The sequence below is a fragment of the Theropithecus gelada genome, chromosome 9 (genome assembly GCF_003255815.1).
Source record: "Theropithecus gelada isolate Dixy chromosome 9, Tgel_1.0, whole genome shotgun sequence".
Classification (NCBI taxonomy): domain Eukaryota; kingdom Metazoa; phylum Chordata; class Mammalia; order Primates; family Cercopithecidae; genus Theropithecus; species Theropithecus gelada.
In genome coordinates, this window is record NC_037677.1 from 11,730,034 (window position 1) to 11,749,502 (window position 19,469).

The 19,469-nt window shown below is 46.0% G+C and overlaps 1 protein-coding gene across 1 annotated transcript in view; it reads left to right on the top strand.

Moving 5' to 3' along the window:
- The window catches only part of PROSER2 (proline and serine rich 2), a 50,280-nt gene that overhangs the window by 15,903 nt on the left and 14,908 nt on the right, over positions 1 to 19,469 (top strand). The window contains exon 2 of the mRNA XM_025398023.1: positions 14,466 to 14,684. Coding sequence (XP_025253808.1) covers positions 14,547 to 14,684 — 138 coding nt within the window. The 5' untranslated portion in view covers positions 14,466 to 14,546. The remainder of the gene's footprint in view (positions 1 to 14,465; positions 14,685 to 19,469) is intronic.

Sequence of the window (19,469 nt, forward strand, 5' to 3'; positions counted from 1 at the left end):
GGTGTTAGAAAAGGTTACCTTCGGTGTTTTTCCTCTTCTGTTACTACACCCTTGCCGTCTTTGCGCTTCCCTCCTGAATTGCCCTGGGGTTTCTAGGCGATCCGTGTCCTTTCTTCCCTCATTAAATCATAACTTATCTGCCTGTATCATCTCCTGACATACTGGGTCTTTCAAAGGCTCCAAGGTGCTAAAATGACCTGATAAATCATTTCTTTAGCCTCCAGGAAACCTTCCTTTTCTGTGTTGGTGGCAGCCAGCCTCAGGTGCCCTCCGGTGAGTGAGGCGGGCGGGTGTCTGTTTTGGAACAATCAGGTCTTCCCCCCACACACACTCACCCCCCAGACTCACCACTGGCCTGAGCCTGGATATGCATGTGAAACACAGCGCTGGGGTTTAAATGTACATGAATAGAATTGTGCTAAGAATCTAACACTGACTTTTCCTTGAATGCTCTGAAGGTCTGTGCATGGCCTCATCCCGCCGGTCTAACTGATGTGCAGTATTCCATAGTAAGTATTTACCACGTCTCTACTTATAGAAAGTTCATGGTAGGTGAAGAACCTGGACTGCCACCAACTCTTCTCAACAGCAAGCAACACTGTATACCCATCCCGGCAAGTGTTTCCATTTGTTCCTAGTAGAGAGCTCCCCTGGAGTGAAGGCTGAGCAGTGGGATGTGTGGCTCATAGGACACACTTAGTTTCTCTAAGTACTGCCCAGTTGCCCTACAGAACGGTTGTGTGAATTCACTCCCAGCAGGTTCACAAAGGTTGCCCCATGTTCTTGCTGACACTTATTGTCTAATTTTTGCCACTCCAGTAGGTATGAAAAAATGAATTGTAGTTTTCACTTAAATTTTGCACTTTTTTTGTTCACTAGTGAGGTTGAACATCTGTCTTGTACTTCGTAATCATCTGGTTTCCTCTTTTGTACACTGTCTAATCATATTCCTTGTTCATTATTTTTTTCTGAGTTTCTTATTTAGAAGATTTTCTTACATTCTAGCTATCAGTTCCTTATGCGTGTTAGACAGTACATATCTTCTACCAGCTGGCAGCTTTTCTCTTAGTATTGTCTATGGTGTCCTTAATTTTTATGTAGACAGATGCATTGAAATTTTCATCTTATAACCTGTATTTTTTGAGTCCTAATGAATAGAAAGATTAATAGAGCAAAATAGGAAATTCAGAAATAGAACCAATATCATATAAACATTTAGTATAAATAACATTAGTATTTCAAAACAGTGGTAAGAGATGGATCCTTCAGTACTTGGCACTGGAGCTGTCGGGTAACCTTGGCTTGAGGGCAGGGAACAGGTCTCTACTCCACATGTGACACTGACATAAATCCAAGGCAGATCAGATATTTAAATATGAAAAATGAAACCATAAAAATACTAGTAGAAATTCGAGAGGTATATTCTATATTCTTAGAATAGGAAAGGCCTAAATTTGCAAAAACACAAGCTATAAACAAAAAGATTGATAAATTCAACTACATAAAAATAAATTCTTTAGGTCGTATTACAAATTTAAAAAAAAATACTTGCAATTTATATCAAACGATTTCTGTAGGATAGAAATAAAACTTTCCAGTCTGTTTCATTGCTCTGTCTATCCTAGTACCAGTGCCTTGTGTTTTACTTACTACTACTTTATATTAACTCCTTGGCTGGGTGTGGTGGCTCACGCCTGTAATCCCAACACTTTGAGAGGCCAAGGTGGGCAGATCATGAGGTCAGAAGTTCAAGACCAGCCTGGGCAACATGGCGAAACCCCATCTCTACTAAAAACACAAAAATTAGCTAGATGTGGTGGGGGGCACTTGTAATCCCAGCTACTCGGGAGACTGAGGCAGGAGAATCACTTGAACCCGGGAGGCAGAGGTTGCAGTGAGCTGAGATCACGCCACTGCACTCCAGCCTGGGCAACAGAGTGAGACTGTGTCTCAGAAAAAAAAAAAAAAAAAAGACTTAAAATACAATATGGAATAGCAGTGGTGAAAACAGAAATGGTTTTTAATATTTTCTGTTAAGTATGGTGTTTGCTGTCATTTATTTTCATTTTCATTTTATTTATTTATTTATTTATTTTGAGACAAGGTCTCGCTCTGTTGCCCAGGCTGAAGTACAGTGGCCACAATCTCAGCTCACTGCAACCTCCGCCTCCCAGTCTCAAGCGATTCTCCTGCCTCAGCCTCCCGAGTAGCTGGGACTACAGGCGCACTCCTCCATGCTTGGCTAATTTTTGTATTTTTAGTAGAGATGGGGTTTCGCCATGTTTGCCAGGCTGGTTTCAAAAGCCTGTCCTCAGGTGATCCTCCTGTCTTGGTCTCCCAAAGTGCTGGGATTATAGGTGTGAGCCACCACACCCATCATCATTTTCTGTCATTAAAAAAAAACTCTTAGTTAACAAAAAAAAAAAAAATTCCTCCTGATTTGTGAAGTTTTAAAACCATTTCTGCATAATTTTAAGTTTCTCAAATGCTTCTTTCATCATCTATTGAGATGACTGAATGGCTTTTCTCATTTAACCTGTTAATGTCGTACATCACATTGGAAAATTAATGTGATGCCAGCCTTACAATCTTGGGATTAACTCTTCTTTGTCATTATTTGGTTTATAGACCCAGTTTACTAATAATTTTATTTGGGACTTTTTGCGTCTGCATTCTTAAATGACTGGCTTGTCATTTTTTTCTTTCCCATATATTCTTTGGGTTTTGGTGTCAAGGTTTTAGTAGCCTCAAAATTAGATAGTGGGGGCCGGGCGCGGTGGCTCATACCTATAATCCTAGCACTTTGGGAGGCCAAGGCGGGTGGATCACCCTGAGGTCAGGGGTTTGAGACCAGCCTGACCAACATGGCGAAACCTGTCTCTACTAAAAATACAAAAATCAGCCAGGCGCAGTGGCTCACACCTGTAATCCCAGCGACTTGGGAGGCTGAGGCAGGAGAATCGCTTGAACCTGGGAGGCGGACGTTACAGTGAGCCAAGATTGTACCACTGCATTCCAGCCTGGGCATCAGAGTGAGACTCAAAACACACACACACACACACACACACACACACACACACACACATAGATATATATATGATGGTGGGGGTTGTTTCTTCTTTTTCTCTTCTCTGGAAAAGTTTGTGTAAGGTTGGAGTTATTTGTTCCTTGAATGTTTGGTAGAACTCTCCAGCAAAACTTTCTGATTGGCTTTTCACTATTGAAAGATTTTTATCTGCCGATTCATTTTCATTAGTGGTTATAGGACTTCAGATTTTTTATTTTATTCTTGAATAAGCTTTAACGAGATATTCTTCCAGGAATTTGTCCATTTCATCCATGCTTTCAAATTTACTGGCATAAAATTGTTCATAAAAACCTTTTCAACATGTATGGCACCTATAGTTATGTCCCCACTTTTTATTCTGATATTGTTCATCTATTTTTTCCCCTCAGTTCTGTTGAAAGTTTGTCAATTTTATTAATATTTTCAAAAACAATTTTTTGTTTTATTTTTCTCTACTGTATGTTGTTCTGTTTAATTTCATACTCTTTGTTTTCTTGTTGATTTTGCATTTATTCTCTTGGGTTTTTCCTAACTTAAGTTAGACGCTTGGTTCATTAAATTTCAGCCTTCTTGCCTCGCGCCACAGGCATTTCAGTGATGTTTCAGCTGCATCCCACAGGTGTCGATAGGTAGCATTTCTGTTATTTACTCACAAGTATTTCTCAATTCCCAATGTTGTTTCTGAGAGTTATTTAGAAGTATAAATTCCTAGTGCCTACACACGTGGGTTCTTCCAGTTATCTTTAGTACATTGATTTCTAATTTAATTGCTCTGTAATAAACAAATGTATATTTGATACCAGTCTCTTAAAATTTGCCAAGACTTGCTTTCTGGCCCCACATCATCTGTTCTCCTACGTATTCTGCATGAGGCTGAAAGAATGTGTATTGTGAAGCTGTTGCATATAATGTGTTTTAAATGTTAATGAGATCAGCTGGGCAGGGTGGCTCACGCCTGTAATCCCAGCACTTTGGGAGGCCGAGGCAGGCAGATCACGAGGTCAGGAGATCGAGACCGTCCTGGCTAACAGGTGAAACCCTGTCTCTACTAAAAATACAAAAAATCAGCCGGGCATGGTGGCGACGCCTGTAGTCCCAGCCCCTTGGGAGGCTGAGGCAGGAGAATCCCTTGAACCCGGGAGGCAGAGCTTGCAGTGAGCCAAGATGGCACCACTGCAGTTCAGCCTGGGCCACAGAGCGAGACTCCCGTCTCAAAAAAAAAAAAAAAAAAAAAAGTTGATTAGATCAAACTTCCCATTATATTGTTCAAGTCTTCTATATTCTCATGCTTGATATATCAGTTGCCAAGAAAGGTGTGCTAAAGGCTGGGCGTGGTGGCTCATGCCTGTAATCCCAGCATTTTGGGACACTGAGGCAGGTGGATTGCCTGAGCTCAGGAGGCAACACGTGAAACCCCGTCTCTACTAAAATATAAAAAATTAGCCAGGTGTGGTGACGTGAGCCTGTAGTCCCAGCTACTTGGGAGGCTAACGCAAGAGAATCTCTTGAACCCGGGAGGCGGAGGTTGCAGTGAGTTGAGATCGTGCCACTGCACTCCAGCCTGGCAACAGAGCAAGACTCCATTTCAAAAAAAAAAAAATCCAATGTGACAATGTTTTTCTTTTAACTGGATCATTTTCCATTAAATGTAATTATGTAAATATTTAGATTTTTATCATAATTTGTGCTTTTTATTTGTCCTCTTCTGTTTTTTCTTTTATCCTTGCCTTCTTTTGGAATGATTTATTTTTTAATCTTTCATTTATCACCTCCTGTAATTTAGATGATAAATATTCTGGGTTTTTTTAGTGGTTTCTCTAGAAATTTTAACATGAATGCCTATACAATTTTAAAGTTGGTCAATATTTTAACTTCCTTCAGAACTCAGATCCCCTCCCTCCCGTGTGTCCTGTCACTGTGGCATGTTTCAGCTCTGCCTTTTCATAGAAAACTCTGTTTTTATTTATATAGAAATTTATAACATTTTCCCTTGGTCTTTTTTCCGCAAACATTTTTTTAATCTGAGGTACAGGTTTTCAGCAGTTAAAACCTTTAGCAATTTTTCACGAATATATGTTTGTATACATATACGTATATATGTTTGTATACATATACGTATATGTGTGTCAATGTGTGTGTTTTTCAACCTGTCTTGGTTTCAGAGGAAACGGAACTTCTAGAAATTTGCATTTTCTATACTATTTTGCCATTGTTCTTGAAAGAATATTTTTATAGGCCAGGTGCAGTGGCTCACGCCTGTAATCCCAGCACTTTGGGAGGCGGAGGTGGGCAGATCACCAGAGGTCAGGAGTTCGAGACCAGCCTGGCCAACATGGTGAAACCCCATCTCTACTAAAGATACAAAAATTAGCTGGGCATGGTAGCACATGCCTGTAGTCCCAGCTACTCGGGAGGCTGAGGCAGGAGAATCGCTTGAACCTGGGAGACGGAGGTTGCTGTGAGCCGAGATCACACCACCACGCTCCAGCCTGGGCAACAGAGTGAGATTCTGTCTCAAAAAAAAAAAAAAATCTAAAAAAGTTTTAAAAATTAGCCCTCTGCAGTGGTGGGCTCCTGTAATCCCAGCTACTCAGGAGGCTGAGGCAGGGGAATCGCTTGAACCTGGGAGGCAGAGGTTGCAGTGAGCCAAGATCATGCCACTGCACTCCAGCCTGGGCGACAGAGCGAGACTCCATCTCAAAAAAAAGAATGTTTTTATAGTACATATAGGTTTAGGTTGAGGGTTTCTTTTTTTTTCCCCCCCACGATATTACTGTTTCCATTGCTGCTGTTTCAATATTGAGTCAGTCTAATTATCACTTCTTTGAAAATAATCTGTCTTTTCTTTGAGTGCATTTGATTGTTTGAGACAGGGTCTTTGCCCTGCCACCCAGGCTGGAGTCCAGTGGCATGATCACAGCTCACTGCCACCTCCAACTCCTGGGCTCAGGTGATCCTCCCACCGCAGCCTCCCCAGCAGCTAGGACTACAGGCATGTGCCGCCATGCCTGGCTGTTTTAAAATTTCTTATAGAGATAAGGTCTCACTGTGCTGCCCAGACTGGTCTTCAACTCCCAACCTCAAGAAATGCCCCCACCTCAGCCTCCCAAAGCACCGGGATTACAGGTATGAGCCACTGCACCCAGCCACTTTGCATATTTTTACAATATCTTTAAGCTTTACAAAAGGTAATACATTCATATGGTTAAAAAAGAAAAGGATATTATATTTCTAGAAACTCACCATTTAACTCTTGTCCTTAATTCACTTCTACCCCTCACACCCAACAATTGCTGTTGAGTTGTATATTCTTCCAAAGTTTCTTATGCATATAACAACAAATACAAATATACATTCTTAATCTGTAATCTCTTGGTTTTACACAATGCATAGTATTTTATATATAGTCCTAGACTTTGCATTTTTTTGCTCAGTAATATACCCAGAGATCTTTACTCTCAGTACATGGAGAGCTTCCTCTTTTTTTTTTTTTTTTTTTTTTGAGACGGAGTCTTGCTCTGTCACCCAGGCTGCAGTGCAGTGGCATGATCTCAGCTCACTGCATCCTCTGCCTCCCGGGTTCAAGCGATTCTCCCACCCCAGCCTCTCTTGTAGCTGGGATTACAGGCATGAGCCACCACGTCCGGCTAATACTTGTGTTTTTACTAGAGACAGGCTTTCACCATGTTGGCCAGGCTGGTCTCAAACTCCTGACCTCAAGTGAGCCACCCACCTTGGCCTCCCAAAGTGCTGGGATTACAGGCGTGAGCTACCACACCCAGCCTTCCCTGTTCTTCATACAGCTGATTAGTATTCATTTACATGGATGTACTCTATTTAACCAGCCCCTTATGTTAGACACTTAGGTTATTTTGGGGATTTTTGTTATTACATTTCTACAGTGAGTAACCTTATAAGGTTGGTGCAAAAGTAATCATGACTTTTGCCATTGAAAATAATGGAAAAAGGCCGGGCGCGGTGGCTCAAGCCTGTAATCCCAGCACTTTAGGAGGCCGAGACGGGCGGATCACGAGGTCAGGAGATCAAGACCATCCTGGCTAACATGGTGAAACCCCGTCTCTACTAAAAAAATACAACAAACTAGCCGGGCGACGTGGCGGGCGCCTGTAGTCCCAGCTACTCGGGAGGCTGAGGCAGGAGAATGGCGTGAACCCGGGAGGCGGAGCTTGCAGCGAGCTGAGATCCGGCCACTGCACTCCAGCCTGGGCGGCAGAGCAAGACTCTGTCTCAAAAAAAAAAAAAAGAAAATAATGGAAAAAAACATAATGACTTTTGTAGCAACCTAATACATATGTCCCTGTGTGTGTGCAATTTCTCAGTAGGATAAATTTCCCCAAATGGACTTGCTAGGTGCATGGGAATAGATTTTACATTTTGTGCGGTTGCCCCCAGAGGCCTTATGCCAGTTTACACTCCCACCAGCGGAGCCTCAGAGCGCCTTGTTTTCCCACAGCCTTGTAGCTACTGTTTCCAGACTGCTTTCAAGATTTGCAGCTGCTTTTAACTTTTTCTTGTTGTCGGTGTTCTGTGGTCTCATTGTGACTGTCTAATAGTACATTTCAAATTTTTATTCTGTGTGGGATTCATGAGAATTCCTCTGTCTGTGGATTGATGTCTTTATCAGTCAGCGGGATACAGAGGATACACAGAGAAATGAATAATTTAGGAAAGTTTAATTAATAGATTATTTACAAAAATTATAGGCAGCGTTAGGGAAAGCAGCAGAGGATGGTTTGGTACCTAGAGGACAGCAACACTCAGTAGCTGTTAGCACCCCTGGGCCCTGGGGGAAAGGGAGGGAGCCGTGGAAGCTGGGGAGGGAGCAGAGAGGAAGGGCAGAGGCTGGGGTCCTCGGCAGGACCCACCGGCCTACAGGGAGCTGGCAGCCTGCCTTTCATGCCGGGGTCTCATTGGCTGGACTGAACCAGCAGCCCCACAGCAAGGGTGCTCATCTGATACCTTCCTGCTCCTGAGCCAGGAGAGTGAGGCTAGAGAAAGCTGGAGAATGGTTCTGATGGGGGGACTCTCAGACTGAAGCTGTACCACACAGTGTGTTTCGCAACTTCAGCCATTGTCTCCTTGAACATTACCTCATTCATTCATTCATTCATTCATTCATTCTGGAGATGGAGTCTCACTGTTGCCCAGGCTGTAGCACAGTGGCACGATCTCAGCTCACTGCATCCTCCACCTCCTGGGTTCAAGCGACTCTCCTGCCTCAAACTCCCAAGTAGCTGGGATTACAGGCGTGCCTACACCTGGCTAATTTTTGTATTTTTAGTAGAGATGGGGTTTTACCATGTTGGCCAGGTGGTCTCAAAATCCTGACCTCAAGTGATTCGCCTGCCTCGGCCTCCCAAAGTGCTGGCATTACAGGCGTGAGCCACCGCACCCGGCCTCGAACACTACTTCCGCCCCATCTGCTCTCCTCCCCTCTGAGAAACTCTAGTTAAACACAAACCTTAGATGTAGACATAACCCTTCTCAACCTGTGCTGGGTCTCTTAACCTCTCATTGGTTTTCATATCTCTCTGTGCTACAGTCTGGACCAATGATAGGTTTCTTCAGATCACTTTTCTTTCTTACATTCTCTGTCTAGCTATATTTGAATATTTGATCTTCTGTTTACCCTGTCAAGTTTGTTATCAATTTTTTCTTCCTAAAAAGTTCTATTTGGTTGTCTTCCACATTACTCTGGTTATTTTTTAGGATGATAGCCTTTCCTCCTGCCTGTCCCTGGACGTGGGCAGTCACAGGTGTTTTACATTTCATCCAGCACTGGAACAGTTTTGAACAGTTAGATAGACTCCGGCCAGGCCATGGAGTCTAACTGCCAGAGAGGAAGGTTTCTGGGATTTGGTTTTGTTTTGTTTGTTTTAGAGATAGCCAGCTGTGTCACGCAGGCCGGAGTGCAGTTGTGTAATCATAGCTCACTACAGCCTCAGATTCCTGGGCTCGAGCCATCCACCCACCTCACGAGAATACAGGCACGCAGCACCACGCCTGGCTAATTTTGCTATTTTTGGTGGAGTTGGGGTTGAGGGGGGTACCTCTGTGTTGCCCAGGCTAGTCTCGAACTCCTGGCCTGAAGCAGTCCTCCCACATCGGCCTCCCAAAGTGTTGGGGTTACAGGTGTGAGCCACCACTCCCAGCCTTTCCAGGGTTTTACCTTCTCTTGTCCCCAACTTTTTCCTGTAGCTCATGACTAGGCTCAAGTGTCTCCTATTCTTAAAGGAAAAAAAAACAAACAGGCCGGGCGCGGTGGCTCAAGCCTGTAATCCCAGCACTTTGGGAGGCCGAGATGGGCGGATCACGAGGTCAGGAGATCGAGACCATCCTGGCTAACACGGTGAAACCCCGTCTCTACTAAGAAATACAAAAAATAGCCGGGCGAGGTGGCAGCGCCTGTAGTCCCAGCTACTCGGGAGGCTGAGGCAGGAGAATGGCGTGAACCCGGGAGGCGGAGCTTGCAGTGAGCTGAGATCCGGCCACTGCACTCCAGCCTGGGCGGCAGAGCGAGACTCCGCCTCAAAAAAAAACAAAACAAAAACAAAAAAAAAACAAACAACAAAAAAAACAAACAGATAGATAGATAGATAGATAGATAGATAGATAGATAGATAGAGATATATAGACTCCAAAATGCTTTTCTTTAACCTCATTTTCCTCTACAGCTATTGCCTCGTCTCTCTTTTCTGTTTCTCTTTTCAACCCAAATTCAGAAACCACTAACCATCTGCTTCCAGGATTGCTGTTCCCGGCACAGCCCACTGTATTGTGATTTCTAACCCGCCTTCACAAGGTCACCTTAGTTGATGGAGTCAGTGGCTGGTTTTTAGTCTTTATTCTGGTTTGTTGTTGTTGCTGTTGTTATTTTGAGCCGGAGTCTTGCTCTGTCACCCAGGCTGGAGTGCAACGGCGCAATCTCGGCTCACTGCAACTTCTGCCTCCCACGTTCAAGCGATTCTCCTGCCTCAGCCTCCCAAGTAACTAGGATTACAGGTGCCTGCCACCACACCCAGCTAATTTTTTGTGTTTTTAGTAGAGACGGGGTTTCACCATGTTGGCCAGGCTGGTCTCAAACTCCTGACGTCAAGTGATCCGCCCGCCTCGGCCTCCCAAAGTGCTGGTGCGCCCAGCCCCCCACTCTGTTCTTTCCCTTGCTTCTTTCCACTCACAGAATGTCATGGAGATGGAGGGGCCACCTCATTCTTTTTTAAACAGTGTGTGGTGTTCAGTTAGCCTCACTGCTTTCAGGGCCTTCTCCTGGTTCTGCCCACGCTTCAGACCATGGCCAGAGTCGCCTTTCTAAACTGTAAGTGGATTCTGTCCCTCTGCGGGGTGTAAAACTCCCTTGGTGCCCCCCACCTGCAGGCAAAGTTCAGAAATCAAAGCTGCATTTACTGGGGTCCAGTTGACCTCATCCCCCCAGTTTGCACCTCTCTACCTGTTTTGCAACCTGTGTTGTATCTTGAGCTTGAGCCGAGTTCACTGCTTTATCCTGAGCACTCACCATTTTTCAAACAGGCATATATTTCCACATCTTTGTTGATTCTTTTTTCTCTGTTAGGAATGCCCATAGGAGTGGGTGATGTCAAAGTGTTGTTTCAAGAGTGTGTTTAATGGACCAGGTGCAGTGGCTCACGCCTGTAATCGCAGCACTTTGGGAGGCCGAGGCGGGGGGATCACCTGAGGTCAGGAGTTTGAGACCAGCCTGACCAACAACATGGTGAAACCCCGTCTCTGCTAAAAAATACAAAAATTAGGCTGGGCACAGTGGCTCACGCCTGTAATCCCAGCACTTAGGGAGGCCGAGGCAGGCGGATCACAAGGTCAAGAGATCAAGACCATCCTGGCCAGCATGGTGAAACCCCGTCTCTACTGAAAATAAAAAAAATTAGCTGAGAGTGGTGGCGCACGCCTGTAGCAGCTACTTGGGAGGCTGAGGCAGGAGGATCGCTTGAACCTGGGAGGTGGAGCTTGCAGTGAGCCAAGATCGCGCCACTGCACTCCAGCCTGGCAACAGAGCGAGACTCCGTCTCAAAAAAAAAAAAAAATACAAAAATTAGCCGGGCATGGTGGCAGGCACCTGTAATCCCAGCTACTCGGGAGGCTGAGGCAGGAGGATCGCTTGAACCCAAGAGGCAGAGGTTGTAGTGAGCCGAGATTGCACCACTGCACTCCAGCCTGGACGACACAGCACAACTCTGTCTCAAAAAAAAAAAAAAAAAAGTTTAACTGTCTCCTTAAATCTTAGAGCTTGGCTGAGTCGTCACCTTTGCTGTGAAGTCTCTGAACCCTCCCTGGAGCCATGGGTACACCTTCCTGGGCACTCCTGGACCCCCTGTAATGGCACCGAACATTGTTACGTATCTGTCTTCCCTTAGAGTTGGCGCTATGTGGCAGAATCACTTGTAGAACTCCTTAAAAACACACACTCCCAGCCTTTACCCCCATAAATGTATTCTGTAGGTCTGGGTCTGAGTCCCAAAGAGCTTCTCATCCATTGCCTGGGTGAAGCATCAGTGCACAAATGGGCTCCTCTATGGAAGGGAAGCCTGATTCATCTGCCTTTCTCTAGTACCTGGAATCTCCCCAAGGTGAGGTAGGAAAACAGGAAGCATCAAAGAATATGCTTAGGCTAGAAAGGAAGATAGCGTTCAGATGGAAGCAGGTGATGACTGATAGGCTGAAACTTTCGTTCTCAAGCCTGTTGGGAATGGGTTAAAGTTGACTGCTTTTGGGAGAGTGGTAACAATTAAGTGGTGTTTAGGCCGGGCGCGGTGGCTCAAGCCTGTAATCCCAGCACTTTGGGAGGCCGAGACGGGCGGATCACGAGGTCAGGAGATCGAGACCATCCTGGCTAACACGGTGAAACCCCATCTCTACTAAAAATACAAGAAAATTAGCCGGGCGAGGTGGCGGGCGCCTATAGTCTCAGCTACTTGGGAGGCTGAGGCAGGAGAATGGCGTGAACCTGGCGGGGCGGAGCTTGCAGTGAGCCGAGATCGAGCCACTGCACTCCAGCCTGGGGCACAGAGCAAGACTCCGTCTCAAAAAAAAAAAAAAAAACAATTAAGTGGTGTTTCAAGATGAATCCAACTGGAGAATCCGGCAGAAGTGTAGAGAAGAGGGAGAAGGCAAGGAGGACAGCAGGTGGCAGCTGTAGTTGGAACGTGTATCCCAAAGCTCACGTGTTGGAAACTTAATCCCCAGCGTGGCCATGTTGAGGGGCGGGGATGGGAAGAGGTGATGAACATTTTCACGTTGTTATTGCAGGAGTGGGTTCACTATAAAAGCCAGTTTGGCCCTTTCTTGTGCTCTCTCGCCAGTGATGCCTTCCGTTATGTTAGGGTACGGCAGGACATAGCAGGAAGGCCTTCAGCAGATGTGGCCCTGGATTTTGGATTTCCCAACCTCCCAAACCACAAGCCAGATAAGTTTGTTTCTGGTACAGCAGCACAAAACAGATGAAGACAATGGCTGTGGCAATAACGTAGGCATGTGCTAAAATGGTCCTGAACTTGGATGTGCGACCAGAAGGGAAGTGGGTACAACTGACGTTGTAAAGGAAGAGTCTGCAGGGCTCGGCAGCTGGCCGCCTGTGAGTGGCAGGGAGGGGAGGAGTCGGAGACATCTCCATGGCTCATTTGTGTGATGAGGCTGCAAGCCCCTGTGTCTAGGGATGGGCGCTGATTAACATAATGTGGCTCTGGCGTTTGGCAAAACCAGCCCTTTCAGGGGAATGGCAGAAAGACCTGGTTACTTGAGCTGCTCTGTACACCCGAGTGTGGCCATTTGCTCCCATCCCAGTGGTGGGATGGGGAAAGGAGGGCTTTGTGTGTAACAACATCTAGGTCATTCCAGGGCCTCTGGGAAAGTACGGAGAAGATGAAGGAAGGGAGCTGCCTTTCTCTCCTGGCTCCACAGCCCACCAGCTCTCCTAGGACCATGATTTTGTCTTTTTTTTTTTTTTTACTATTTGGAGTAGTGGCAAATTTATGTATATGCATATCATCTTCTGGTTTCCTAGCCTTGCTCTTAATCGCCATTTGATGTGTACCGATTGAGCAGAAATGTGTTTCTTTTTTAATCTGTTTTACAGAGTTGTCTGTAAGGTTTCTCAGAGGAGGTTTTCATGGTAATGCTTGAAGTCTTAAATGACAGGGTTCCCCTAAAGGTGTTCAAGGCAGACTGCATTTTGTCCACAAATGGTCATGTTTCTATTAATCAGCAAGAGGCTTATTCCTATGAGTCTTCTTTGGTCTTCTAGAAGGTTCTGTTGAACTGTCTTACGCCATTCAGGGGCTGGGCTGGATTTCCTGCTAAAAGGGTCAGAGGACCAGGCACGGTGGCTCACACCTGTAATCCCAGCACTTTGGGAGGCCAGGGCAGGTGGATCACTTGAGCTCAGGAGTTCAAGACCAACCTGGGCAACATGACGAAACCCTGTCTCTACAAAAAATAAGCTGGGTGTGGTAGTGCATGCCTGTAGTCCCAGCTACCCAGGAGGCTGAGGTGGGAAGACTGCTTGAGCCCATGAGGTCAAGGCTGCAGTGTGTTGTGGTTTTACCACTGCACTCCAGCCTGGTGGCAGAGTAAGACCTTATCTCAAAAAAAAGGTAGCTGGGGTTGGGGGGCGGTCAGAGGACTATATGAAATTAAGCGGCTTACAGGGGACAGTTTCAGTGTCTTTGCTCCTGGAAGTAAAGATGGGAACTTCCTCACAGTATTAACCGGGGGTACTTATTCTAAAAACATTGCAATAGCATGAGGTTTCTGTAGAGTCTTCAGTGTCGGAGATGTCAGCCAGGCTCCCAGTGGTAACACGTTAGCTCTTGTCACCTCCCCTCAAGTGTGAACTGTAACGGAGCTGGAGAAGCAACCACAGTTTATGGCGTCTGAGACAGAAAAGCCAGGGAGAGCCTGAGTGCGAAAGAGCGTGGAAGTGCAGAGGAAGATGCCACATTATTCTGTCATATTTCCAGCAGCAAAGTCATCTTGAATATACCCATCTTTCCTTCAGATCATTCCGGCTGGGCATGGTGACTCGTGCCTGTAATCCCAGCTACTCAGGAGGCCAAGGCAGGAGGATCATTGGAGCCCAGGAGTTCAATGCCAGCCTGGACAACATAGCAAGACTATCTCTGAGAAAAAATTTTTTTAAAATTATTCTTATGTCTTCAGAATGGTTAACAATATAAAAGAGAAGTGGCAGTCAGCATCCTCAAACCGGTTGACTTAGCGTTTCCCAATCCCCTTTACCCTAATGGTCGAGTCTGAGAGTGGAGATGCATCTAAGCCATGTTTTTGAGGGATGGAGGCGTTTTACAGTCTAGGCTCACTGACCACTGTCATTCGTGTTTGGTGTCTCTAGGAGTGAGCTGTTGCCGCAGAATGGGCTGCTGGCTCCTGCCCTGCTTCCTGTGATCGAGCCAGCCCCGATGACTGTGTGGAGATGCCTGTAACCCACCAGAAATCAGACGCATCTGACATGAACTCGGACACGTCCCCCAACTGCAGGCTCCGAGCCTTCAGCAGAGGCGGCAGCCTGGAGAGTCGAAGCAGCAGCTCTCGCTCCAGAAGCTTCACTTTGGTGAGGGAGTTTTTTTTTCATGCTTTCTTGCACTTCGGTTGGTGGATTTTGCCTCAGTCCCTCTCCCTTGAAGTAATATCTTACCAGATCTTTTTGGGTCAATAGCTTGATGTTTGGGAATACTTCTTTGTGAAATGGTTATTTTTAATCATCTTAAATTTTGCACAAATACAGAGCATTACCCATAGTCATGGGGCAAATCCCTCGCTATGGCCAGTAACTCATGGCTGCTTAGACCTAGGCAGGACCAGGCCCTGGGCAGAAACCAACCCAGGCAGGAGCGCTGCTCAACAGCTCACAAGATAAACACAGTTCACTCTTTTTTCGTTCGTTTGTTTGAGACAGAGTCTCGCTCTGTCGTCCAGTGGCGCGATCTTGGCTCACTGCAACCTCTGGTTCCCAAGTTCAAGCAATTCTCCTGCTTCAGCCTCCCGAGTAGCTGGGATTACAGGCATGTGCCACCACACCCGGCTAATTTTTTTTTTTTTTTTTTTTTGTATTTTTAGTAGAGGCAGGGTTTCACCATGTTGGCCAGGCTGATCTTGAACTCCTGACCTCAGGTGATCCGCCCGCCTCGGCTTCTCAAAGTGCTGGGATTACAGGCGTGAGCCACCACGCCCGGCCCGCTCAAGCAGATGTTTCACTTTTGTGCAAGTAAAGATGTTTTTGTATCCTTCTCAGAATCCAGACCCTTGCATAGCTTTGGGAACTTTACAAAAAGAGTTTGTAAAGTTGAGAGGATCTCGTACTTTCCCTGGTGAGGACATTCATCTTGCAGGAGAGGGGAGACCATGACACTCACTCCTAGAGGGAGGCACACAGGAGAGAATCGACCCCCTGGGCCTCACTAGGAACCACTGGGGGCGCCTCTCGGGTCCTCTCCTCCAGTGGGAGCACCAGTTTCCCTCAGATACACTGTGCCATAAAATTAGCCCCAGTTATGCTGAAGCTAGATATACTTGGTATGGGGTAGTTACTAGTAATGACGGAATTTTCTAGACCCCCACTTACATATTTTCTTTTTTAAAACCATTATGGTAATATGCGATAAATATTATTTGATTGGCCAGGCACGGTGGCTCACGCCTGTAATCCCAGCACTTTGGGAGGCCAAGGCGGGCGGATCACCTGAGGTCAGGAGTTGGAGACCAGCCCGGCCAACATGGCAAAACCCCATCTCTACTAAAAATACAAAAATTAGCTGGGCGTGGTGGTGCACACCTGTAATCCTAGCTACTCAGGAGGCTGAGGCAGGAGAATCACTTGAACCGGGAAGTGGAGGTTGTAGTGAGCTGAGATCGCACTACCGCACTCCAGCTTGAGTGACAGAACAAGACTCCGTCTCAAAGAAATGCCCAGCACCCGAGCAGCGCTGGTGCCGGCTTCTCCTTCCCTGGTGTCCTGTTAGTGTACACGGGGGGCGCCATTCCCCTTCATCCTGCCGCCCCTATCCTGTTTGGATCCATGCTCCTCCTCCCGCCTCCTCTTCTTTGTAGAGGTTCTTTGATCGCTAAAGGTGAGGTGTTAAAAGGGAACATTCCTTACTCCTCTGTATTGCACACATTTCTTAATTCTGCCAGTTTTATGGGCATGAGTTTGATTTTAAAGTAAAGGATTCCTGTTCTACCCAGTTCTTTCCTATCCGTTAAATCATCCAGTAGCACTCCTGTGGTATATGTGATGTTCTGTTCCCTGCCGTGCTCTGTCTGTTCCCCGCCGTGCCTGTCTCTGTATATCATAGGGTAGAATAATGGAAACAGCATTGTAAAGCCCACTCATTATGAAGTTACGTCTGCATGGTGTGTGTTTGGGATCACACAATTCTGCTGTATCCTGCCTTAGACCTGTTCTCCTCCGGATGTTGGAGGAATGTTCTGATCGTGTTTCCCTGCCTTCCCCTCAGGCCTGTTAACTGTTTTCAGGCATTTTCCTCCAGGGACAGTTATTGAGCTAAGTTTATTTGTCATTTCACAGTTGTGCGCTTTCCTTTAGAACTAGCAAAATGAGAAAATATGGCATTTAACTTTAAATGACAACTAAAGTGGATTTTTGTTTTTGTTTAAGACAAGGTCTTGCTCTGTTACCCAGGTGGGAGTGCAGTGGCATGATCATAGCTCACTGTGGCCGTGACCTCCTAGGCTCAAGTGAGCCTCCTGCCTCAGCCTCCCAAGTAGCTGGGATAACGGGTGCGGCAGCGCCGCACCTGGCTAATTTTTTAAATTTTTTTGTAGAGATGAGGTCTTGCTATGTTGAACAGGCTGGTTTAGAATTCCTGACCTCAAGCAATTCTCCTGCCTCAGCCTTCCCAAGTGCTGGGATTATAGGCATGAGCCACCACGCCCAGCCTACTAAAAGTTTTTTTTTTTTTTTTGCAACCTCTGCCTCCCCGGTTTAAGCGATTCTCCTGCCTCAGCCCCCCGAGTAGCTGGGATTACAGGCATGTGCCACCATCCCCGACTAATTTTTGTGTTTTTCCTACTAAAGTTTTTTAAACAGTCACATGACACTTTTCACAGAGCCACACTTAGCAGCCAGTCCCTATCACAGCATTACAGTGTCTTTAAATGTCATACTCCACTTTTTTGGAAGTGTAAATTCTAAGAGGAGCTGTAAGTTTTATTCTAACTCATCGGGTGTTTTTTTCTAATGTGACTTTTCTCTTTAAAACAAAAATCAACCATAGCGGTTTCTTAATTAAGCGGTGTCCTTTAATTTCCAAGGTCATGAAAGATTCGTCAGTCAACAGCGTTTTTAGGCCTCTAGGTTGTACGACATGTAAATGCACCTCTTAAAGGACTCTTTAAGTAAAACATAACCTAGTGAGTCTGTGGGTTTCTTAAGAAAGAAAGAAAACCTCGTTCTCATTTATAGGTTTTTTTTTTTTTTAAGCAAACGTTATTCTTAAAAGAAGATAAAAGATGAACGCCTGATTTGAATTGAGAGTACCCTAAAGTTTTCAGTGCTAGTTGGAGTGTCACCTGGTATATAACAGATCTTTGCTCATTAGAAACTTTTCTCCTGAGACAGTGCAAGTTGAAAATTTAAAACGCGTCCAGGTTTGGTGATGTACAACTGTAGTCGTAGCTACTTGGGAGGCCTGAGGCAGGAGGATCACTTCAGCCCAGGAGTTAAAGGCCAGCCTGGGCAACATAGCAAGACCCCTATTTCTACACAAAACAAATTCTAGAAGATGATCTCGAATATTTTTTAAAGTTAAAATAGCCACTTAAATAGGATTGTCGAGGCTATCCGTATGGCCACAATTATGACTGAGGCTGCTGTAAGAGGGCAGTGAACATGAAGTCTTTATTTCTCAAGAGGCTGGTTGTGTGCGTGCATTTTTTTGGTAAAGAATCCTGCCTGTGAATTTTTTTTAATGAAAGGTATAGGTAGAACTAGAATTAGTTGTCCAAATCCTACAATATGTGGCTACGAATGTGTCCCTTGAATCATGTCTTTTCCTTTGAAACGTAAGAGGGTGGCTTTGATGTGTGTGCAAGGCGGTGCTTCCTAACAACGTCGGGAGCGTGCTTGTGGAGATTCCTACCTCGAGAGGTGATGCAGGCACAAAATAAAAGGCCCGAGAAGGGCTGGAGACGTCCATAGGTGGCAGCTCTCCTCTCCATGGCTCCTGTAGGCGGCTCTGGGTGTTTGGTTACCAACGTCACCCTCTAAGGCCAGTGTCTCCAGGGCTCACCTCATCTCACAAAACCCCCTGGGTGCACGGCGAGGACACGGTGCTGCCTCACACCAGTGTTCCCAGGCTCTCGCTCTGAATGAGGTCCTGAAGTCGGGTCTGCCTTCACACATCCCGAAGCTTCCTCTAGAAGAAAATAGGATTTGGCTGCTCGGAAAGAGCGGAGCGCTCTCCATTGGCACCATTCCCAAGGAGCGGAGCTCCAACACCATGGCTGCCTTTGTGAGGGTGGCTGGGGTCCCAAGTCTGCCTCTTACTTGTTTTTACCTCTGGCTTGGGCAAAAACAATGATCCAAATTTATGAGCGAGTTTTTAGGATTTAATATTTGATGAACTGTCTTGAATCCCCCTCTCCCTACACCCACAAGTGCTGAAGTCACACAGCGGTCTGTGACCAGGCATCTGCCGGCAGCTTCTGAGCCACCCTGTTCCTCCAGAGCACTTGACACCTTTGGCCCCGCACATGGCTCATGGGCTAAGAAGGCGCGGCAAGCACTGGGGGACTTCCCACATGGCCGGGCTGGAGCAAAGTCTGAGGAGTGCACTAGAAATCCAGTGTGCTGTTTGCTCTGTGACTTCAGGAGGGGACACTGAACCAGAGGAGCCAGGAGGGAGAAGCCGCCCGGTCTGCGATAATCCCACCCTTTCATCCTGCCGTCTCAGCCAGCTGGAATCCAAATGATCCTGGTCAAACAACTGCTTTAAAACATGACTCAGGAGCTTTTCTAAAAGGCCAATTCAGTCAACATTTCATCAATGCCTACTGCATATAAGAACTGAGAGGTGATGGGATAAGACTCAGTTTGCCCCCTTTCGGGAACTCACAATATAGTGGCGAGGCAGCCATGGAGGACCCAAGCTCATGAGGGTCTCGGAGCGTCTCAGATGCCACACACTTAGGGTGTGTCTGTCTCAGTCAAGATCTCTCTATGAGAGAGAGAGGGAGAGAAGAGAGCAAGATCTGTATTACCAGTTTAAAGACATGTAAGGTGGCCCAGGAGCCCAGCTTCATCTTTTGAAGCCATTATTCTTTGGTCTTATAGTCAAAACTGTACACGCATCTCATTCTTCATGGATTTGTGTCTCTT